This window comes from Dipodomys spectabilis, unplaced genomic scaffold (genome assembly GCF_019054845.1).
Source record: "Dipodomys spectabilis isolate Male_0828 unplaced genomic scaffold, ASM1905484v1 ptg000089l, whole genome shotgun sequence".
In the NCBI taxonomy this organism is placed as follows: domain Eukaryota; kingdom Metazoa; phylum Chordata; class Mammalia; order Rodentia; family Heteromyidae; genus Dipodomys; species Dipodomys spectabilis.
The window spans coordinates 19,502,365-19,526,810 of record NW_024870766.1 but is presented as its reverse complement, the minus strand read 5'-3'; the positions used below and the strand labels follow the sequence as shown (position 1 = coordinate 19,526,810).

Genomic DNA, 24,446 nt, shown 5'->3' with positions numbered 1-24,446 from the left:
AGGTATTATGATTATGACAATCTAATCAGTTGTTACGTGCATGTTCTATATTTAATAATTATGTAAAGAGGTAAAAAGCCCTTTAAAAAATAGAATCACATGTTTTATTTTTATTCAGTTCATTTCCTCCTTTCTTTCTTTGGTAAAAAGCCTTTTAATTCAGGAAAGCATATGATTGGACTTGCAGGCTGAAAGATTATTTTGGCTGTACAAGAGACTAGGTTAGAGGTTGAAGATAGAATGTAGAACCAGTTAGGTGACATTAGTGGGCAAGTAAGGAGGAAAGCCAAAATAAAGCAGTGGACGTGAGATTATAGAGCTGAGGAAATACCAAGAAATGCTGCATTAAGATCAATCAGGCTACTCGTCTGATTAAAGATAGGGTGATAGACAAGGAAGGCAAAGGAAGGGCAAAGAAGGAATTGTGGATTACTTTGAAATTTCTAACAGGGGAGAAAAATCTGGATTTTTTTTTTGTTTTGGTCGGTCGTAGGGCTTGAACTCTGGGCCTGGGCACTGTCCCTCAGCTCTTCAGCTCAAGGCTAGTGCATTTGAGCCACAGTGCTACTTCTGCTTTTCTGAGTAGTTTATTGGAGATAAGAGTCTCACAGACTTTTCCTGCCTGGGCTGGCTTCGAACCATGATCCTCAGATCTCAGCCTCCTAAGTAGCTAGGATTACAGGCGTGAGCCACAGGCGTCCAGCTAAATCTGGATATTTGATCTCTAAGGAAATGATAATAGCACAATGAGACCATCTCTCCTTGATCAAACTTTAGTCATGCTTTTTCTCAAAGTAAGTGTTATCCTTAGGCTTTTGATTTATTTATTTTTGACAGTCCTGGGGACTGAACTCAGGGTCTGGGCACTGTCCCTGAACCTTTTTTGCTCAAGGCTAGCACTCTACCATTGAGCCACAGTGCTACTTCCAGCTTTTTCTGTGTATGTGGTACTGAGGAATCGAACCCAGGGCTTCATGCCTGCTAGGCAAGCACTCTACCACTAAGCCACATTCCCAGCCAGGCTTTTGGGTTATATCTATCAAAGCCAAGTTGTAGTAAGAGTCTTCTAAGTTTAAAAAAAAAATTCTCAGCTGGGCGTTGGTGGCTCATACCTGTAATCCTAGCTACTCAGGAGGCTGATATCTGAGGATCACCGTTCAAATGCAGCCCCTTCAGGAAAGTCTAGGAGACTCTTATCTCCAATTAACCACCAGAAAACCAGAGGTGGCGCTGTGGCTCAAGTGGTAGAGGACTAGTCTTGAGCTGAAGAGCTGAGGGAGAGTGCCCAGGCCTAGACTTCAAGCTCCATGACCACCACCACCACCACCACCACACACACACACACACACACACACACCTCCATCCTTGGTAACTGATTACTTGCACCTATTGTCAACAAGAATCTGGTCTGTTTATTGAGAATGTCCCCTGCCCTAGATGTCACCTCTTAGTAATTTTCCAAGTACTGACTACTCCCTTTGCTCTTTGACTCTAATCTCAGCTTTGTTATATTTGAACTTGAATTTAAGCTTTTCTCTTCCTGTCTTGACACTTACTGCAATAGTTTCAATAGACCTGAAGTCTTTCTGGTCATTTTAACAAGTGCCAGAACATGTTTTTTAACAAAATGAAACATTTTTCTACTAAAGCTTCTGCCATCTTACTCTAAGTTTTAATTTGTGGTGTACATCTTTAAGTATTTACTTGGGCCTCATACATGCAAGGCAAGCACTCTATCACTGAGCCACCTTCTCAACCCTCCCTGAGCTTCTTTTGCTCAAGGTTAGCACTCTACACCTGAACCACAATGCCACTTCCATCTTTTTCTGTGGGGTAGAGGAATCAAACCCAGGGCTTTATGCATTCTAGGCAAGCACTCTACCACCCAGCCACATTCACAGCCCCTAAAAGGGTCTAATTGAAATTGGGGTTTTCAATCCAAGTCCCAAACTCCTGAGATTTCATGTTGGGTCTGGCCAGTTGTCTCAATTTACCAAATAGGCAAATGGTTGGACAAAGAATGAAGGCTAATTATTGCAAGGCTTGGACATGCCACCATAAGACATCACTTAAACACACCTTTAGTGCATCTTCAGGGCACAGAAATGATCTTTAGATTTAAACAGACAAATGAATTTGGGAATGGGGTAAGAGGAATGTATAAACTTCTCAGTCACAGGTGTGGCCTGTTGACCATTATCTTAATCCTTGTTTTGGCAGAGGTTCCTGAGGAAAAGTTGTTACTGTTGATCCCTGAGGTTGCTAATTCTTTTCTTTGGGACAGTTTTTCAACCCTCCTGGTAAACATTAATTTGTACTGTCCTCTTAGGATTCTAAAGGAGTGTTAGGTGATTGGCTTAAACAAAGAGAAAATGAAATGGACTAGGTTCCTAGCTTTTCCCTTCCTTTTAGTGGGTCCAAGTAAAAATTCAGTACTTTTCAGCAAAAGCACTTTAAGTACCTGTTGGATAGCTTGTGTACTTCTGGGATTTGCCAAGCATTATGATGTACAACAATACAACCACCTGTGCCCCAAGAGCCAAACAGGCTGGCTTTTTGTTTTAAGACCTCAAGTTACAGCTCAGGCTGGCCTCAAACTCATGATCTTCTTACTTCAGCTTCCTTATAGTCAACTGTCCATTAAAAACAACAAAACATATTTCCAGCCCAACACCTATAGTGTTTGGCAGTCCACCTAATTCCCCTTTCTAAAGAATATTACAACCATCTTACAAAGTGTTACAGTATCTTGTTCAATTTATTTTTGTCGGTGGTGGCCTGAACTCTGGGCCTGCGAGCTGTCCCTCAGCTCTTGGCAAGCACTCTAGCACTTGAGCCACAGCGCCACCTCCGGCTTTTCTGCTTATGTGGTGCTGAGGAATCGAACCCATGGCCTCATGCATGCGAGGCAAGCACTCTACCACCGAGCCACCTTCCCAGCCCAGTGTTACAGTATTGACACCCAGGAGATGAAATTCAGAACACGGAATCTATTGACAACTAGTTACCCCTAGCTAAGCGGTGGGCCTTCCTCGTGTGCGTGAAAGGGAAGAATTCCGAGAAAACAGGGCTGGTGGTATATGCTACGTCCCATGCCGTTAATTAGTGTATGCGAAAGCGCTTCTGAGTGTTCTGAGTGACATCTGGACCTGTGGCCAAGCCTAGGAATGGACAGTCACCAGGAACAGAGCGTGGAGGGGCCGGCCGTGCCGCTCCCCCCGCCCCAGCGCCGGCCACGCCGCCCTCCGCTCGCGGACAGGCGCTCCAGGGAGTGGGGAGGGAGGCGTGCACGGCTCCGAGGGGCCACGCAGGCTGCTCGCCCGCAGGTAGGCCCGGGACTCCATCCAGACCTCAGGGCCTCCTCCGAGCGCCCTACCGCCACAAAAGCCCAACCCTTGACTTCGCCAAGCCGCGCCTCCCCGGGAGCACGCACACACGTCCGTCACGGAATCCCGCCTGTACTGCGCCTCACTGCGCATGCTTGGACGGCAACCGAGTAACGATTTGTCAATCGTCGAGCCAAAAGGAAGCCAAGGAGCCATTCTTGGGCGGGCAGGTCAAAACCCACAACTCGTGCGTCACTTCCGCCGAGGGGCGGGGCCGAGTGGGAGGCGCAGCCGCCGCGGCGTTTCTGTTTGTGTTGGGAGCTCAGCTGACGCGGGCCGGGCTGCTCAGCTGATGTGGTTCGAGTGACCGCCTGTGGCGAGTCGCCAGCGACGCCGCCGCGGCTGCCGCCGAGAGGGTTGCGGCCTGCATCCCGGTGAGTGGGCGCCAGCGGACCGGGGCCGGACGCTGGGCAGGCTGGTCGCTCCGGGCACTTGTCCAGCCCCCGAGGCTTCCTGTCTCTCCTGTGGGCACCCCAGGAATCTGAGGCTGTTCCGAGGTCCCATCCCTGCAGCTCCGGACGCCGGCCCGACCCGGCCCGACCCGGGAGGGGGCCTCAGGCCCGGGACTGGTGGGTAGCGCCGCCGGCCTCCTCTGCGCCCGTAGGCGTTGCTTCCCCCGGCCGCCCCGCGCCCCCGTCCCGCCCCGCGCCCCCGTCCCGCCCCTGACCTCCGAGTCAGCCTTGCTCTGGACCGGGCACTGTTCTCCGCAGTCCGCCGGTGGCCAGCGACGGGGTCCCGACTGAACATGGTTTTCGACCTGTGCGTGTGCGCCTGGTGCACCTGCATTACTTGCTAATTGTATTTACCAGGTCCCCCCCCCCTTTTTTTTTCGCCCTACCCACATCTGATGCCATCCGGGACGGAGGTTGCTTGCACGAATTCGGGTGTGTGCACAATTCTTTAGTGCCTTGTTTGCATGTTTATGTCGGGATTCCAAGCCTAGTACCGAGATAACTTTAAAGAAGTATGGTGACTTTTAAAGAGAAAACTGGGTAGAGACGTGACATAAGAGACCTTAAAAATACTGTTTGTTTGTTTTATTCCCAGGAACAAGTAGATGTGTTCTGAATCTGCACTCGTAATTGATCAAAAGTACTTTAAATGTTTCAGGGTATCAACGAAATGCCACTTAAACAATGGAATATTAAGAGCGTTAAATTGTGAGGGGTTTTCTTAGATTTTAATATTATTAAGTAGCGATACAAAGGGGTTATGAGTACAGTACTTCTTGGTCAGTGTTACTCATCTCTTCCTTCCTTTTACCCATTTTCCCGGTTCCCTTTCCCTCTATCTTCAAGTTACATTGTTTTGTTATTGTTGTTGTTGTTGTTTGCAGAGCCGAGGGCTGAACTCAGGGCCTTGTACTTGCCAGGAAAATGCTCTTCCTCTGAACTAAATCTCCAACCCCATAGTTCATTTTTTACATAATGTACATTGAATATGACAGTATTTGCTCCCCTTCTTCCATTTTGAGAATTTTTAAGTACATTAATCTGAACCAAGAGCTTATGTTTCCATAAGAGCCTATGTTCCTCCTTTTGTTATTTTGCAGTCTTACTTATGCAAGTTAATTGTACTTTTAATATGAGAATATGCTTTTTATAATTTCTGTTAATGAAGATTTTTTATTTCTCATGTTTATTTCTACATCAGATTTAAGTTAAAAGCAGTGAATAGTGTACTTCTCATGAGTGCTGTTGGAAGTCAGGATCAGTGTCACTAGTTTATATATATTCACTTGTTTCCCAGGTAAAGCTGAGACCAGAACAGCTTGTACTGTTGTTTTCCTCCCTAGTTGTGAGAAAGACTGTTCTGAAGTGTGCATATTGCTTCACTTCTGGAACATATATTTCTGAAGAGGTCAGATCTCTTGGCCCTAGTCACCTTCCTGTCCTTACTCTGGCAATATTCCCCATCTTCTATATTCTTTATATTTTAAAACTTCCTCTTGAAATTTTAGGGTTGCCTTTTCCCCAATGCTATTTTTTTGGTGCCAGTCCTGAGGCTTGAACTCAGGGTCTGGGCACTGTCCCTGAGCTTCTTTTGCTCAAGGCTAGCACTCTACCAGTTGAGTCACTGCGCCACTTTTGGGTTTTCTGTTTATGTGACACTGAAGAATCTAACCTAGGGCTTTGTGCACGCTAAGAAGGCTACCACTAAGTCACATCCCAGACCTCCCTTAAAGCTTTGATCTAAAACCATCTGTTTTCTTCGTTGAACTCCTTATCTTTTTTTGTTATCACAGTCTTCTTTTTGCTTGTTTTTGTTTTCTTGCTGGTACTGGGGCTGGAACTCCAGTCCTGGGTGCTGTACTGAGCTTTATCACTCTACTACTTGAGTCACACCTCAGTTTCTGGTCAGTCTGTCTGTCCATCCCCTCCCTCCCCCTTAATTAGAGATAAGAGTCTCACAGCTTTTTATGTATGATGGGGCTGTTTTCCAACCTTGATCCTCAGATCTCAGCCTCTGAGATTCCAGGTGTGATCTACCAGCATCTACCTCCACTTCCAACTTTTGATGATTAACTGGAGGTGTGAGTCTCCTCAGTAGCTAGGATTATAGGTATGTCACTGATCAGTTTTCTTCTTTCATTAGTGTCCTTCTAATCAAAATATGGCTCCATTCCTTAGTTAAAACTCCATACCTAGTGAGTGAAGGGGTGACATTTCCAAAATGAAATTTACTCTTTTCCTGATTGATTTTGATTTAATACATGTAGTTTCTGTCTTTCTCTTCTTTCTGTCCTTGTTTCTTCCTCTGTGTGTGTCTCTCCCTTCTCCCTGTCTCCCTCTTTTCCCTCTCCCCCCTTTCCCCCATCCCCTTATTCTTCTCTCATCCTCCCTTCTCTCATCCTCTCTCCCCTCTCTTTTCCCTCTATCTCCTCTCTTTTCCTTCTCTCCCCTCTCTCTTCCCTCTCTCTCTACTCTCCCTTCCACTCCCTTCCTTTCCTCTCTTCATCCTGGGGCTTGAACTCAAGGCCTGGGTGCTGTCCCTGAGCTTTATTGCTCAAGGCTAGGACCCTGTTTGAGCCACAGCTCCACTTTCGACTTTTTGTGTGGTTAATTGGAGATGAGTCTCACAGAATTTCCTGCCTGGTCTGTCTTGGAACTATAATCCTCAGAGATCTCAGCCTCCCAAGTAATTAGGATTACAGGCAAGAGCAACTGGCTTTAATAGTGTAGTTTCTAAGACAAATGTATTAAAATTCGTCACTTTGGTCATGAAATAATATTTCTGAAATGATTTACACTTTTTGGTTTTATATTCTGTATTTCAATGCCAAGTTAATACATGGTTATACACATATAATTAGCCAACTGATTTTATCTTTTTGAAACAATGCAAAACTCCATAATCATTCTCCAGATTTACTTTGCTGGTGCTACCTGTGATTCTTCACCTTCCTTACTTGTTTTTAATTACCTGGTCCTTGCTTTTTCTGGATATAAAGAGCTCACTTATGTTTCCAAGGTATTGATCGCTTTCTTCTGCCTAGGATTTATATTCACTTAATATTCATATCTTCACCTCATTCCTTTCCTTTCCCTTGACCTCCTGTCATTCCTTCCTCTTCCCTTCCTCCTCTCCTTATACTGAGATTTTGAAATCAATTTTGAGGCAAGGAATCCATCACTTGAGCGATACCTCAAGCCATTTTTTACTTTTATTTCTTTTCCTACAGTCTTTCCCTCAAGGTAGCCTTGAACCTGGATCCTCTTATCTCCACCTCTTAAATAGTTGTAATTATAGGCATGAGCTCATCCCTGTAATAAAATATATCATTCCTATGCCTTTCCTTTCACCTTCTGCTTTATTTCAATTTAGGCACTTCTTTTTTGGGGGGCGGTGGGGGGGGTGGTGGTCCGGTCGAGGGGCCTGAACTCTGGGCCTGGGTGCTGTCTCTCAGCTCTTCAGCTCAAGGCTAATGCTCTACCACTTGAGCCACAGCGCCACTTCCGGCTTTTTTCTTTTTGCTTATGTGGTGCTGAGGAATCGAACCCAGAGCCTCATGCATGCAAGGCAAGCACTCTACCACTGAGCCACCTTACCAGCCCCAATTTAGGCACTTCTTATTCTAACACATACTGTGTTAACTTTTTTTTTTTTTAATGTGTGTGCATTGTCGGCTGGGAAGGTGGCTTAGTGGTAGAGTCCTTGCCTAGCTGGCATGAAGCCCTGGATTGGATCACTCAGTGCCACATAAACAGAAAGTACCGTAAGTGGTGCTCTGGCTCTAGCGGTAGAGCACCAGCCTTGAGCAAAAGAAGCTCAGGGACAGTGCCTAGGCCCTGCATTCAAGCCCCAGGACTGGCAAAAAAATAAAAAAAAAATTTATATATATATATATGGTCTTTGCATGAAGACTACCTGAGGTTTATTAGGCAAATGGATCATTTCTCTTTATTATGTGTAATTCTTTTCCCCTACATTAGCTTTAAAAGACTTACACTTTTAAGTACAAGTTATGTCACTAAGTGGCTGTTACATCATTATTTCCAAACCTTTCATTTGAACTCTTTTAAGTTAACTTACAGATATTTCTCAAAACTAGGATGTAGCTGGAATATTGATTTCTAAATTTACTCTTCATCCAATTTGTCTTTGTTTACTGTTTCTCTTTGGCTTTATTTTTGTTACTTATTTATCTTTTTTGCAAATCCTGGGGCTTGAACTCAGGGTCTGGGTGCTATCCCTGATCCTCCTTGTGTTCAAAAGGTTAGTGCTCTACCATTTGAGCTGTAGAACCACTTCCAACATTTTCTGAATCGTTTATTGGAAATAAGAGGCTCACAGAGTTTCCTCCCCTGGCTGGCTTTGAACATGATCCTCAGATCTCAGCCTCCTGAGTGGTTAGAATTACAGGCCTGAGCCACCAGCGCCTAGCTTGTTTATTTTTATTCTTTGTTACATCTGTGAATGTGCAGACTTCATTGCTTTTGATTTCTATATCTTGGTTGCATATTTTTCTGCTAGCTGTATTTACTGATCTTCTCTCTAGGTGATGGTTCATTTCTGTGCATGTTTTGTAATCTTTCTGAGTTAATATTCAGTAGCTATTGCTCATTCTGGGAGTTCCATTGCCCTGGGCTTTGGAAGCACCCTTACAGATGGTTTTATATGGCTCTTCCAAAGTTTCTTGTAGTTAATCAGCTCTGGCCAGTTTTCATTTGTGTAAGATCTGAGCAATACTATGGTAGAAAGACTACATATCAAAGCTTGCTGTTCAATAGATTGATCTCTATTGGCTTGAAGCATGGCCTCTCCGTGTGCGTGCGTGTGTGTGTGTGTATGCGTGCGTGCATGCATGTGTGTGTGTGTGCGTGTGTGCGTGTGTGTGTGCGTGCGCGTACCATGTTGTGTGCTGGTCCTAGGGCTTGAAGTTAGGGCCTGGGACTATCTCTGAGCTGCTTGAAGGTAGCACTCTACCATTTGAGCTCTATTTTCAGCTTTTTGGTAGTTTTATTGGAGATAAAGAGTTTCACGGACTGTCTGCCCAGGCTGGTTTTTAACCATGTTCCTTAGATTTCAGCCTCCTGAGTAAGCTAAGATTACAGGCATGAGCCACCAGTGTCCAACATCTCTTTAAAGTATTTTTATTACTAATAAGTTGTACAGAGAAGTCGCAATTTCATAAATCAGCTCATGAGTATAAGACATCTTGGTCAGTGTCACCCTTTCCATCATTTCCTCCCATATCTCCCTTCACATCCCTACCCTTAAGTTACATAGTTGAGTTTTTACATATTGTACATTGAATATAATGAGTGCATTTACTTAATCTTCCTCCTTCCATTTGAAGCAGGGCTTTTTATCCATAAATACGTTATATAAAATTGTGCAGGTTTTTTTTTTTTTTGGTTGGGTCAGGGGGCTTGAACTTGACCTGGGCACAGTCCCTGAGCTCTTCAGTTCAAGGCAGGTGCTCTACCACTTGAGCCACAGCACCACCTCCCATTTCCTGGTGGGTTTTTTTTTTAATTGGAGATAAGATTTTCATGGACTTTCTTGCCCAGGCTGGCTTTGAACCATGATCCTCAGCTCTCAGCCTCCTGGGTAACTAGGATTACAGCCGTGAGCCACTGGCACCCAGCTTGTTTGTGTGTGTGTGTGTGTGTGTGTGTGTGTGTGTGTGTGTGTGTGTGTGTGTGTGTGTGTGTGTGTGTGTGTGTGTTATTGGGTTTGAACTCTGGGGCCTCAGACTTATCACTAGAGCCATACCTTCCACCCAGATTTGCAGTTTTTATCCTTTTGTTTGTTTTGGGTACTGAGAATCAATGCTAGGTGAGCCATCTACTTGAGCTAAGCCCTTCAGCCATGTTTTGTTTTGTATTCTTTTGCCTTTTTTGTATTTTTTCTAATAATATTGGGGTTTGTACTCAGGCCCTTACACTTCCTAGACCAAGCACACATTCTGGCACTGGAGCCACTCTGTTAGCCCCTTTTTGTGTTGGCTATTTCAGAATGGAGTTTATCTTTGGCCAGTCTAGACCACAGTCCTATTGTGCTCTCTTTTTTCTCTTGAATGAAAGGCACATTCTCTTGAATGTCCCCAGCCTTCGGTCTAGATGTAGTCTCAGGAACTTTTATGCCAGGCCTGGCCTTTGAACCATGATCTTCCATATTGCCTCCCAAACAGCTAGGGTTACAGGCTAGAGCTGCTATGCCCAGTTGTTTCTGTATTTTGTTTCGGACAGGGTCTGCCTTTGCCTCTGGAGTAGCTGGTCTTGTAGGGGTGTGTGTGTGTGTGTGTGTGTGAGTGTGTGTGTATGTGAGTGTGTGTGTGAGAGAGTGTGTGTGTGTGTGTGTGTGTGTGTATCTAAAGCCAGTTTCTAACCTAATTTTTAGACTTTTCCTTGATAACCTCTTGCCACTGGGTTTTTCCTCTACTCATATAACATCTACTGTTGAAGTGGCTTTTATGTTTTTATTTTTGTAAAACAATCATTATTAATAATTCAGAAAACAGAAAAGTAACAAGTAAACTTTGTCCATTCTCTTTTTGGTCTCACTTCTCAGTTTACAACAATGAATGAACTGTTGAGTTAGTGGAATGTATATGTAGGCTTTAATTTTTTTCTTCTTTTTTTATTTTTATTTATATATTTATTTTGCCAGTCCTGGAGCTTGAACTCACGGCCTGGGCACTGTCCCTTTTTTTTTTTGGTCCAGTCGTGGGGCCTGAACTCTGGGCTTGAGCGCTGTTCCTTAGCTCTTCAGCTCAAGGCTAGCGCTCTACCACTTGAGCCACAGCGCCAATTCCGGCTTTTTTCTTTTTGCTTATGTGGTGCTGAGGAATCGAACCCAGGACCTCCTGCATGCAAGGCAAGCGCTCTACCACTGAGCCACCTTCCCAGCCCCTGGGCACTGTCCTTGAGCCTCTCTGTGTTCAAGGCTAGGCTCTACCACTTGAGCCACAGCACCACTTCTGGCTTTTTTATTTTTATTTTTGTCCATTGTTTAGCCTGAACTCTGGGTCTGGGTGTTGTCCCTCAGCTCTTCAGCTCAAGGCTAACACTCTACCACTTGAGTCATAGCACCACTTCTGGCTTTCTGGTAGTTTATTGGAGATAGGAATCTCACAGACTTTGCTGCCTAGGCTAGCTTTGAACTGTGATCCTCAGATCTCAGCCTCCTGAATAGCAAGGATTACAGGTGTGAACCACCAGCACACTGCTGGAAATGAATTTTTTTTTTTTTTTTTTTTGTCAGTCGTGGGGCCTGAACTCTCAGCCTGAGTGCTGTCCCTCAGCTCTTCAGATCAAGGCAAGTGCTCTACCACTTGAGCCACAGCACCACTTCCAGCTTTTTCTGCTTATGTGATGCTGAGGAATTGAACCTAGGGCCTCATACATGCAAGGCAAGCACTCTACAAATGAGCCACCTTCGCTGCCCCATTTTTTTCTTTTTTATTATTACTATAAAGATGATGTACAGCCAGGCGCCCGTGGCTCACGCTTGTTATCCTAGCTACTCAGGAGGCTGAGATCTGAGGATCGAGGTTCAAAGCCAAAGCCAAAGCTAGCCCGGGCAGGAAAGTCTGTGAGACTTTTATCTCCAATAAACCACTAGAAAACCGGAAGTAGCGCTGTGGCTCAAGTGGTAGAGCACTTGCCTTGAGCTGAAGAGCTCAGGGACAGTGCCCAAGCCCAGAGTTCAAGCCCCATGACTGACAAAAACAAACAAAACAGCAACAAAGGAAATTCCTCTTCTTTCCATTTCCTGGAGTTTATTTTGATAAATATTATTTTATATGATCAGAGATGCATAGACATTGTGCCTTTGTGTTCTCCTAAAAGTATCTTCTTTTCCTTTGATTTCACTGTGTTTTCATGTCTAGAGTCCTATATACTTTATCTGGTCCAAGTGTATTTTAGATCTAGCTCCTCATATGAGAGAAAACATGCACCATTTGCCTTCATTTGGGTTTTTTAAAAGTTTATTTATTTTCAGTACTGGGGATTGAACTCAGAACCTGAATCTTGACTTTTTTTGCTCAAGGCTAGCACTCCATCACATGAGCCACACCTCCATTTTTTTGTTGGCTAATTGGAGATAAGAATTTCATGGACTTTTCTGTCTGGCTTCAAACTTTGGTCCTCAGATTTCAACCTTCCCAGTAACAGATTTACAGGTGTCAGCCACCAGCACCTGGTTGTATATTTTCTTTGATGAGATGTTTGTAGACTCCTCAGGCCATTTTTTTTTCAATTGTGGGTCTTGAACTCATGCTGACCCTGAGCTCTTTTGTTCAAGGCTGTCTGTCTACCACTTGAGCTATAGCATCATTTCCAGTTTTCTGATAGTTAATTGGAGATGAGTCTCATGGACTTCCTTCTCTGCCTAGGCTGGCTTTGAACTGTGATCCTCAGATCTCAGCCTCCTGAGTGGCGAGAATTACAGGCATAAGCCACCAGTGCCTGGCTGCCCATTTTTTTTAACTGTTTTTTTTTTGTTGTTGTTGTTGTTTTGTTATGTTTTGTCTTTTTTGGTACTTTGAATTGAATTCAGGACACAAGCACTTTGACACTGAGCTATTTCTCAGACCTCTTCAGTCCATTTATAAATTAGATTGGTTCTTTATTGAGTTTTGTTTTGCCAGTCCTGGGACTTGAACTCAGGGCCTGGGCACTGTCCCTGAGTTATTTTTGCTCAAGGCGAGCACTCTACCAGTTGATCCAGCACCACTTCCTCCTCTTTTTCTGTTTATGAGGTACTGAGGAATCAAACCCAGGGCTTCCTGCATGCGAGGCAGGCACTCTACCACTAACCCCTCTGAGCACTCTACCACATTTCCCATACCTCTGAGGGATTTTTCTTTGTTTTCTTTTTTATAATTAATGACTCAGTTTATTAGCTGTCTTGATTAAGTAAAACTATGGAGTGAAAATAACCAGGTAGAAATAGGTTTTTCCTTTTTTTAAATGATAAGCTTATAAGGTGACAGAGACAGGGAGGATACTCTCAGGGATAATGACACAGGACACAAGGAAAGAGAGTATGAAATTCAAGCTGCTATTTCAAGCCAGAACTTGCCTCTTCATACCACTGAGTTTGAAATTTTGACAGAGCCACTTCTAAGCGTCAGTAGTTTTAAGCTTAATAATGTAAAACTTCACTTTATCAGCTCATTTTTTTAAGCTTTGGAGAGAATCTCTTTGCTGGGAGGATATTAATTCCAGAGCCTCATGCCCTTTTGAAGGCCTCTTCATCCTTGAATAGGGACTTAGGGTATCATCCACCACAAAATCATACAGAACTTTCACCTAGGAATTGTAGTAGGGAAGGCTGTCATAATATTCAGCTGCGATTTTCCTCACCTGAGTGGAAACCATCATAATTATAATCCATATCAGTTGGGATCAGGTTTCATCAAGGATTTTATCTCTGGGTACTTGGCCAGGATCTCTCTGCATCGGTCGGTGTGGGGCTGGTCCGTGTAGACCCACTCAAAATCTTCTCTAGACACATGGCTCCCCATGGCGGCAGGCATTCACGGGCCAGCTCCTCAGACGCAACAAATACTCCTCCAAGGTGGCACCCTGGCTCCTGTCTGGGATTTTTCAAAGACCTATTTCATTGGTCTTTTTTGCATTATTCTTTTAGTCTCCATTTCATTTGTATGCCTCTAGTATTTTGAGTTTGGCTTGATCGTGTTTTTCTAAGTACTTCAGGTATTTTATTAAGTTATTCATACAAAGATCTTTAGCTGCTTTCAGTCTCGCTCCCTATCCCTCCCTGTCCCTCCCTCCTTCTCTCCCACCTTCCCTTTCATTTCATTTATTTATTCTCTCTCTCTCTCTCTCCCCCTCTCTCTCTCTCACACACACACACACAAGATTTCACTGGATAGTCCCAGCTGTCTCAAGCTTGTGATCCTCCTCTCTGTCTCCTAAGTCCAATACTAAAAGCATATGTCCCCACACCTTGATATTATCTGGTACTCACAGCTATAAACTTTTCATATAATTCTGTCTTTGCTATGTCCCACAGGTTCTCATAAATTTGTCTAGTTTTCATTTTCATTTGATTCTAGGAATTAAAAAAATTCAGAAGTGTGTAGTTCAATCTTCAGGTGTTTGTGTATTTTCTTCTGCTATTAATATCTAGTTTTATTCCAGTATAATCTAATGGTATAGAAGAAATCACTCTTAAAAATATTTGTTAAGACATGCTTTTAGTCACATTTCTTTGCTTTAATAAGCACTTATGACTAGGAATAAACTTTGAACATGTCAGACTTGTAGAAACTGTTAACATCCTGTCTGTGGCCTCAGCATCCTCCAGTGGGTAGCATAGTTAAATACTGTGTAAATGATTCTCAGTGAATGAAATAGAGAGTATACTATTGCATGATCTAGTAAGATAACTTAGTAATGAAAAAGTATAATATCTAAGTTGCATATTAAATTATATCTTGTGTTGTGGAAAAACCTATCAGTTGGGAACTTTCCTAAAGTAGTTTAATTTTCACAAACATGCTAATAATTTTCAGTTAAACTTTGTACCAGCCATCTTGGAAATATATTATTCTCTCATTTTTGGGAGTTTGCCGCATGTAGTTCAACTAGTCATACAGTTAATATTATGTCTAATTTTGATTTTTAACTTGAATTCTAATTCTTCTTTTTTTTAATTTCAGGTAAGACCATGAATTGTGGTGTTTCTTTACTGAAGCATTGATGAATGAAGTGAGAGAATGTCATATAAAAATAAGTGATTTTAAGTTATGTCTATTAATTTCACTTTAGATATATATATTTACCTCCTTAGTAATGCAAGAAGTCTTTGTGGAAAGCAGAGAAGCCAGCGACTGCATTTTGTGTGCTCATCTAATCATTACCAGAGGACAAGCCATATCAGCCCACATAGAGGTTTTCAGGTCAGCAAAGTAAGATGTAAATGGACAAGAAGTGATAAGCCCTGGTATTCTCCAAGCAACCATGCTTTACGTATTGGAATTTTGAAACTTAGCACTTCTGCTCCCAAGGGACTTACAAAAGTGAACATTCGTATGTCCCGTATTAAAAGTACTTTGAACTCTGTGTCAAAGGCTGTTTTTGGCTATCAAAATGAAATGATTTCACGCTTAGCTCAATTTAAACCAAATTCTCGAATATTAAGAAAAGTATCAGATAGTGGCTGGTTCAAACAGAAAAATGTTAAACAGGTTATTAAATCTCTGAAAAAATATAGTGACAAATCATCGGAAAAGAGTCCTGCAGAAGAGAAAAGCCACACTATAGACGAAGACACAGGGAAACAGAGCCTTTATCATTACACAAGTAGTATAACCACAAAAGTTGGAGAGTCATTCGTCTTTTTATCAAGTCACATTAACGCATACTTCAGTCGTGAAGGGAAAATGTCTCAAATAAAGGAAAGTAAACATGTCCAGGACCAACCTGAGCTTGTAAGTAACAAGGTTGAAGAAGTGAAATCCAGTTCTGTAGATCCTGGAATTGCTACATCTGCTACAGATATGCCAGGCTCACAGTCTTCCATAGACACGGCAGAGAAGCCTGCAAGTCCAAGTGGGATGCCTGAACTCGTTCCAGTTTCAACTAAACAGAGTATTGCTAACTTTCTTTCTCGCCCCACTGAAGGTGTACAGGCTTTAGTAGGTGGCTATATTGGTGGACTTGTCCCCAAATTGAAGTATGATTCAAAGAGTCAGCCTGAGGATCAGGAAGAGTCCACTAAGACAGAGCAGGCAATCAGCAAAGACAAAACTACAGAGGATAAAAAGCGTTTATCTCTTCAGCGAGAAAAGGCAAGTTGTTAATTCACTGTGGTTGTAAGTTGTATTAATTTTGTCAAATTAAAATTTTTCATTTCCTAATGGCACCTAAGAAATGTTATCTGTTTAGAGTTGTTTCATGTTTTAATCATATATATTTAACATGTCTTTATAGATTATTGCAAGAGTGAGTATTGATAATAGAACTCGGGCCTTAGTTCAGGCTTTAAGAAGAACAACAGACCCAAAGCTCTGCATTACGAGGGTTGAAGAATTGACTTTTCATCTTCTAGAATTTCCTGAAGGAAAAGGGGTGGCTGTCAAGGTAATTCCTACTTGTTTAATCTGCTTTTGACTTGGAATTAAACGTCAGTACACCTTTTTAAACGGAAAGAGAGAGGCCTTTAAAAAAGTAGTTTTTTATGATATATATATACATTAATTACTCCATTTCTGTTCTGAATATTATGCTAATGGGTTTATTTTGTAATGTAAATTATTTTATTTGTTTTTTTGTTTGTTTTGTGCCAGTCCTGGGCTTGACAAATTCAGGGCCTGGGCACTGTCCCTGAGCTTCTTTTACTCAACGCTAGCACTCTACCATTTGGGCCATAGCACCATTTCTGGCATTTCTGTGTATGTGGTACTGAGGAATCGAACCCAGGGCTCATGCATGTTAGGCAAGCACTCTGCCACTAAGCCACATTCTCAGCCTGTAAATTATTTTATTGTTACTAACATCTATACTTTATAATTGGATATTTAGGTCAGGAATTTTTTTCCTTGGGCCACATTGGAATTTGAAAGGTTACATGCCTGTTAGCCAGGAGCTCTACCTTTGAGCTATGCCCCAAGTCCTGAACATAGAAGGTTATCAGTAAATTAATTAGAATGGCCTATTGTCAGAATTGCTTAGAGGTCAAATTTTTCTTTATCTTTTTTAATTAGGTAGTTGTACAAAGGAGTTTCAATTCCAGAAGTCAGGTTATAAGTACAAGGCATCTTGATCAATATAAATGCCTTTTTTTGGTTCATTTTTGGTGCAGGTCCTGGAGCATGAACTCAGGTCCTGGGTACACTGTTGCTAACCTTTTTTTTTTTTTTGCTCAAAGTTAGCCCTCTAAAATTTGATCTATAGCTCTATTTGTGGCTTTTTTGGTGGTTAATTGGAGATTAGAGTCTCACAGACTTTCCTGCCTGGGCTGGCTTTGAACCCCAATCCTCAGATTTCAGCCTCCTGAGTAGTTAGGATTACAGGCATGAGCCACCTACGCACAGCTCATGGCTGCTTCTTATTTCATGGTCTTTGCATATTTAAAATCCTAAAAGTTTTAATTATCTTCTTTTTTTTTTTTTTTTTATTTTGGGTCCGGTCATGGGGACTGAACTCTGGGCCTGGGTGCTGTCCCTCAGCTCTTCAGCTCAAGGCTAGCATTCTACCACTTGAGCCACAGCATCACTTCCGGCTTTTTTCTTTTTGCTTATGTGGTGCTGAGGAATCGAACCCAGGGCCTCAGGCATGCAAGGCAAGCACTCTACCACTGAGCCACCTTCCCAGCCCCTTAATTATCTTCTTAATTTAATGTGAATCATTAAAGTAACTTATTTTTCTTATATCTGTATTTTAAAATATAATATAGGAAATATGATTTAGACCAACTAAACTAGATAATTTACATAGAAGTGCTATAGAATATAACTTGTTTTAGTTTTTATATCTGAGTTTACTTGTAATACTTAAAGAGCAATTGGAAAATTTATAAAATAGAAATTTAAAAAAATACTAGAAATTCTGGTTGTGCTTATTTTTAACCTTCCATTCCAAAACTTGTTGACTTGTACTTTTTTTTTTTTTTTTTTCAGTTGTAGGACTTAAACTCAGGGTCTGGGTGATATTCCTGAGCTTTTTTGCTCAAGGCTAGTACACTACAACTTTGAGCCAGAGCACCACGTCTGGATTTTAGGTGTTTAATTGGAGATTAGAATCTTAACAGCCTTTCTTGCCCAGGGTGGCTTTGAACTGCAGTCCTCAGATCTCAGCCTCCTGAGTAACCAGGATTACAGGCGTGAGTCAACAGTGCCAGCCACATTCTACTTTTTGACAATCAACTTCATATATAGTATATATTATGATATATATACTTTAATAATTCATGTCTGAGAATTTGAAATTATCTTTCATTTTATAGAATCTCTTTGCGGATGTCCCTGCACTTTCATCTGTTATATTCACATTTTACTGATATGGCCAGAAAGTAGAGATCTAAAACAGAATAACTGTCTTAGTTCATTTGTGCTACTATAACAAAGCAGAAAATTAGTTCTCACAATTGTGGAAGCTAAGAAACAGCTTTTTTGTTTTTTTGGCTAGCCGTAGGGCTTGAACTCTGGGCCTGAGTGCTGTCCCTGAGATCTTCAGCTCAAGGCTAGCTACAGCGCCACTTCCAGCCTTTTCTATTTATGTGGTACTGAGGAATCAAACTCAGGGCTTCATGCATGCTAAGCAAGCACTCTACCACTGAGCTACATTCCCAGCCCAAGCTTTTTTTTTTTTTTTTTTTTTTTTTAAAAAAACTGGTTATTTTAAAGAGAGTCTTACATATTTTTTTTGTAGGCTGATCTTGAACTAGATTCTCCATATCTCAATCTCTGAGTGACTAGGATTACAAACCTGAACCACTGGAACATGAACATAAGTACCTATTTAAGAGGTGGTCATTTTTTAAAAATAAGTTTTTTATTGTGAAAATACTGTACCAGAGGGATTACAGTTACATTAGCAAGGTAATGAGTACTTTTCTTATCAAGCATTGCTGCCTCCTCCTGCGTTTTCCCCCTACCATCCCTTCCCTCCCACCTCCACAACTACACTCCCCCGCCCCACCCCTGTGGTCATTCTTAAACATCAAAAACATTTGTTAGCCGGGCCCTGATGGCTTATGCCTGTAATCCTAGCTACTCTGGAGGCTGAGATCTGAGGATCTCGGTTCAAAGCCAGCACAGGCAAGAAAGTCTGTAAGACTCTATCTCCAATTAATCACCAGAAAACCGGAAAGTGGCACTGTGTCTCAAGTATAGAGCACTCATCTTGAGCTGAAGAGCTGAGGGACAGTGTTCAGGCCCAGAGTTCAAGCCCCATGACCAGAAAAAAAAAATTGTTATTGCAGCTAAGAGAAAATGCAAAGAAATGCTAATCTAGAAAGAAAATAAAGCTGTGTTGTTCTCCTCGAACCCAGCTCTTTTTTGATTTGGACACAATATGCAGTAAAATTCATGTTAACCTTTTATTATCACAGTTGTTACTTTGTAATCTGTGTTAAACAAATTATCTCTAATTATTAACCATTCAACATTCTTTAAAAAGAGTACTTAAAAGACTGGAGTGTGGGGCTGGGAAGGTGGCTCAGTGGTAGAGCGCTTGCCTTGCATGCAGGAGGCCCTGGGTTCGATTCCTCAGCACCACATAAGTAAAAAGAAAAAAGCCAGAAGTGGTGCTGTGGCTCAAGTGGTAGAGCACTAGCCTTGAGCTGAAGAGCTGAGGGACAGCGCCCAGGCCCAGAGTTCAGGCCCCATGACCGGACCCCCCCCCCCCAAAAAAAAACAACAAAACTGGAGGTGTGGCTCAGTTGGTAGAGTGCTAACCAGAGAACATAAAGGAAGTCTTTAAAGTTAATTTTTATTCCTATCAGGACAAATGTATCTTAAATGCTTATTGACGTTAATACTTCAGAAGTGAATCTGTCTTGAGATTGCTGAGAAAGTAATGAACATGGACATGTTGATTTTATGTGATGATCTACTTGAATTAGTTAAAAATAAGTGTAGTCATTGTCTTTTTTTTTTTTTAATATTTTTGAGATAGAGTCTCTAGCACAGGCTAGTTTAGAACTCATGATCCTCCTGCCTCAGCCAACGGATTACAGATATCTATGTACCACCATACCCAGTTTAAGTCCTCTTTTTTTTGCGGGGGTGGGGGGGGTGGGGGGGGGGCTGATCCCAGGGCTAGAACTCAGGGTATGGGGCACAGTCCCTGAGCTTTTTTGCTCTAAACTAGCATCAACCACTTGAACTACAGCCACACTTCTGGCATTTGGGGTGGTTAATTAGAGATGAGTTTATGGATTTCTTACCTGGGCTGGCTTTAAACTGCCATCCTCAGCTCTCAGCCTATGTAGCTAGGATTATAGGCATGAGCCACTAGTACCTGGCCCAGTTATGTTTTTTTCTCCTTAACTTGACAAAAGTAAAAGAATAATATTTTTTTCTCAATATAGGAAAGAATCATTCCGTATTTATTACGACTGAGACAAATTAAAGATGAAACTCTTCAGGCTGCAGTTAGAGAAATTTTGGCCTTAATTGGTTATGTGGATCCAGTGAAAGGGAGAGGAATCAGAATTCTTACAATTGATGGTGGAGGAACAAGGTAAGCCTAGAAAAATGACTTTTAAAAACTACAGATTCAATTTTTTTTTTAAAGAAACTGATTTGATATGATTATTACTAAATCAGATTTTTTAAATGAAGCAAATTTTGATTATTGCATATGAATTGAAATATACTTGAATTACCATTTTTATTTAATCCAGTGTTTATATTTTAGTTTGATCTTCTCAGTAGTTTAGTAGCTTACCAACTGTTGTCTTAAAATTTCATGAGTATTTTATAACTTTAGCATTCTTTTGTGCCATTTATCTTACCCATATGTGTCTTTGAACTAGTCACTTAATCAAGTGATGGTTAGAATATAAATCCATTATCAGTAACTTCTGAGCTTCGTGTGTTTTCCCTTGCCAGTTCTGGTGCAGTACCAGAAACAAATACTTTCTCTGTTCAGAAGGAAATAATATCATTCTCAGCCTACAGTCTAATTACTGACCATCCATGCTTAATTCTATCATAGTTTAGCTTCTGCCTTCTTGTTTCTTAGATTTTTGGCTTTGTTTTTTTGAACCTTTTCCCTCAAAATTTTCTAGTGTGGTATCAGGTTCCCTGTGTGTCTATCCTTACCTCTGAGATTCTTAAACTCATCTCCTTGATTTTACTCTCTGGTGCCACTCTCTTGGTATTTTTTTTTTTAATTGTGAGACTACTGTACAGAGGAGTTACAATTACATGGGCAAGATAACCTCTTGGTATTTTATTTTTGGCGGGGGGAGGGGGGGGGTCCGGTTGTGGGGCCTGAACTCTGGGCCTGGGCACTGTCCCTCAGCTCTTCAGCTCAAGGCTAGCACTCTACCACTTGAGCCACAGCGCCACTTCCAGCTTTTTTTTTTCTGCTTATGTGGTGCTGAGGAATTGAACCCAGGGCCTCAAGCATGCAAGGCAAGTGCTCTACCCCTGAGCCACCTTCCCAGCTCTTGGTATTTTTTAAGTAATACTCTTAGCTTGTTAAAATGCACAGTCCTATATGTTACCTAACTCCTGTTTACTTTGACATTGTGCAGAAAGGCTGAGTGATGAGAGAAGGAGGGCTGTTTAAAAATCTAGACCTACCTTAATGAAATACTGATATAGTGACATTTAGAATTATATAGAAGGAAGGAAGACATTTTTTTCTTTTTTTCCAGTCCTGGGTCTTGAATTCAGGACTTGGTCACTGTCCTTGAGCCTCTCTGCTCAAGACTAGTGCTCTACCACTTGAGCCACAGTGCTGCTTCTGCTCTTTTCTGTTTATGTGGTATTAAGGAATCGAACGCAGGGCTTCATGAATGCTAGGCAAGCACTCTATCACTAAGCCACATACAAGACATTCTTAAAGAAAAAGTAACCCCTATGGGTGATAGAAACAGGATTGGGGAGACAGAGGAAGTGATTGATGTTGAGAAAGACTATTTTTTTGGAGACCTTGACTATAAGGCTACATCATCTGTTTAGAAATGCTCAGTTAACAACAAAAACAAAAAAGACAACAAGAGAAAAAACTCCATAGAGATCTTTGTGGATATTTCTTTTATTTCTTGATGAAAGGGACTTGTGTTGCTGATACTGGCCTTGAACACAGTATGTACCCCAGACTGGCCTGGAACCAATTGTGTAGCCCAAGCTAGCCTCAAACTCACTATCCTCCAATAGTCTCCCAAATGCTGGGATGCCTAGCTGGGTGATATTTCATAGGACAGTGAAATCCAAGAAGATGTACTTATTCATATGTTACATAAGATGAAGGATTGGAGAGAATCATGTATAATTCATAAAATAGATTCCAAACAAGTGGGAAAGTGGTAGTTAAACAAGAGGCTGGAAAAATCCTCTGTCATTAAGTTCAGGGGAGTTGGGATGGATAGTATTATTCATTAAGTACACTAATAAATATTGAGTGAATGCCCCTTATGTTATCAATACTGATAAAGATTCTTGGGGCAGCCGGGCCCTGGTGGCTCATGTCTGTAATCCAACTACTCAGGAGGCTGAGATCTGCGGATCATGGTTCAAAGACAGCCCGGGCAGAAAAGTCTGAGACTTTTATCTCCAAATAGCCACCAGAAAACTGGAAGTGGCGCTGTGGCTCAACTGATAGAGCGCTCGCCTTGAGCTGAAGAGCTCAGAGAAAGAACCCATGTCTAGAGTTCCAGCCTCACAACCAACAAAAAAATCCATGTCTGGGCTGGGAAGTTGGCTCAGTGGTAGAGCGCTTGCCTTGCATGCCTGAGGCCCTGGGTTCGATTCCTCAGCACCACATAAGCAAAAAGGAAAAAGCCGGAAGTGGTACTGGGCTCAAGTGGTAGAGCGCTAGCCTTGAGCTGAAGAGCTGAGGGACAGCGCCCAGGCCCAGAGTTCAGGCCCCACGACCGGACCAAAAAAACAAACAAACAAACAAAAAAAATCCATGTCTTCATGGAATTTGCATTCTAGAGGAAAGACAAAAACAAATGCAAAAACAATATATTATTGGGTAATAGTGAAGAAAAAGCCAAGTAAAGTAAGAATTAGAGGGTAAAAATGGTAATTTATTTACTTGGTTTTTTATTAGCTTATATTAGTTTTAGAGAGCAAGATTTCATTATTACATATTGTAACCATATGGAAATGTTATTTTAAAGAATGGTCACTGACTTTTTATTTTGTACAAAAATATTAAATATTAGAGATCTGAAAGAAAAATTTTAAAAGCCATTCAGATACTTAACAGTAAGAAGAAATAATGGTGAAAAAGGCATTTGTGATCAACCCATAAATATTTCATCTTACAGAGTAAGAGTTACAGAAAGAAGAAATTAGAATGAGGAAATGTAGGAAAATCTGGGAATATTAGGTAGAGGTAAGTTTGTCAGTAGGTTTGGATTTCCACTGGAGGTGATTTCACCCCATAAAATGACACTTGGGGGGCTGGGAAGGTGGTTCAGTGGTAGAGTGCTTGCCTTGCATGCCTGAGGCCCTGGGTTCGATTCCTCAGCACCACATAAGCAAAAAGAAAAAAGCCGGAAGTGGCGCTGTGGCTCAAGTGGTAGAGTGCTAGCCTTGAGCTGAAGAGCTGAGGGACAGCGCCCAGGCCCAGAGGTCAGGCCCCACGACCGACAAAACACACACACACACACACACACACACACACACAAAATGACACTTGGTGGGGCTGGGAAGGTGGCTCAGTGGTAGAGCATTTGCCTTGCATGCATGAGGCCCTGGGTTCGATTCCTCAGCACCACATAAGCAGAAAAAGCTGGAAGTGGCACTGTGGCTCACGTGTAGAGTGCTGGCCTTGAGCTGAAGAGCTGAGGGATAGTGCCCAGGGCCAGAGTTCAGGCCTCACTACTGACAAAAAAAAAAAAAAAAAGACACTTAGCAATGTCTAAAAAATAGTTTTAGTTGTCACACTGAAGGACTGCCACTTATATCTAGTTCTGAGATGACAGTTGCTGCTAAAAATCCTATAGTGCACAGGGCAGCTCCCCAAAAATGTAGGAGATCATGATCCAAGGCCAGCCTGAAGTAAAAGTGAGACCCTGAGTAAAGGAAAAACTAAAATCAGAATGGCTGGGCTTGTGATTCAAGTGGTATAATGGTTGCCGTTATAACAAGAGCATGACTGAGTTTAGTCCCCAGTACTGCCTCTTCCTCCAGAGGATTCCTCCTTCCCCTCAATTTTGTTTGTCCTCTTCTTGCCTCAGCCTCCCAGGTGCTGGGATTACAGGTGTTCGCCACTGGAGTTGGCCCCAAATCCTATATTTTTCATTTGTGTCTGTGTGTAAGAGAACCTGGTTGTACAGTTGTTAAGGTTATAGTAGCCATGTGGCAAGTCTACATATTTTTAATTCATTCTGAACTTATAAATCTTACATTTAAAAATGGGGTCATCATTATAAAAGCAGTTAGAAAAAGATGGCAGGGGAAAAAGATAAAAACTTGAGATTATTTTAATATTTTTATTTTCTTCAAAACCTTTTCTGTGAGTATATGTTTGTATTTTTCTTTTCTGAAAGTTAATGGAGGCCACATTGTTAAATATTTTATCCAACATCATCTTTAATTCTTTGTCTAATTTTTAACGAATACATTATCTCTTATAAGTCATCTTTTTCTCAAATCCATGGGATTAACATTAAAAATCACTATCTTTTATTTTCTACTTTAGTCTTAGGAAACTTTCTAATGATTTTGTTAGTAAAATCAAGGCAATTCGGAACTGTAAATTTTATTTTGTGGTAGCTAACTACCACTATGTTCTGATGCTCACATGCCCTATGCCTTCTTTAGGAATAGAAGTTTTTTTTATTTTTGTATATTCTCTAGATTTTTTTTTTTTTTTTTTTTGGACCGGTCATGGGGCCTGAAATCTGGGCCTGGGCGCTGTCCCTCAGCTCTTCAGCTCAAGGCTAGCG

The 24,446-nt window shown here is 41.7% G+C and overlaps 1 protein-coding gene across 2 annotated transcripts in view; it reads left to right on the top strand.

The window, feature by feature from the left end:
* The first annotated feature begins 3,615 nt into the window (after nucleotides 1–3,615).
* Nucleotides 3,616–24,446, top strand: part of Pnpla8 (patatin like phospholipase domain containing 8) — a 42,214-nt gene continuing 21,383 nt past the window's right edge. The window contains exons 1-4 of one of the 2 annotated variants that reach the window (XM_042684547.1): nucleotides 3,616–3,760; nucleotides 14,527–15,657; nucleotides 15,800–15,949; nucleotides 19,902–20,053. In XM_042684547.1, the coding sequence (XP_042540481.1) occupies nucleotides 14,614–15,657; nucleotides 15,800–15,949; nucleotides 19,902–20,053 (1,346 nt within the window). In that variant the 5' untranslated portion in view covers nucleotides 3,616–3,760; nucleotides 14,527–14,613. The remainder of the gene's footprint in view (nucleotides 3,761–14,526; nucleotides 15,658–15,799; nucleotides 15,950–19,901; nucleotides 20,054–24,446) is intronic. The other variant, XM_042684548.1, reaches the window with a different exon arrangement.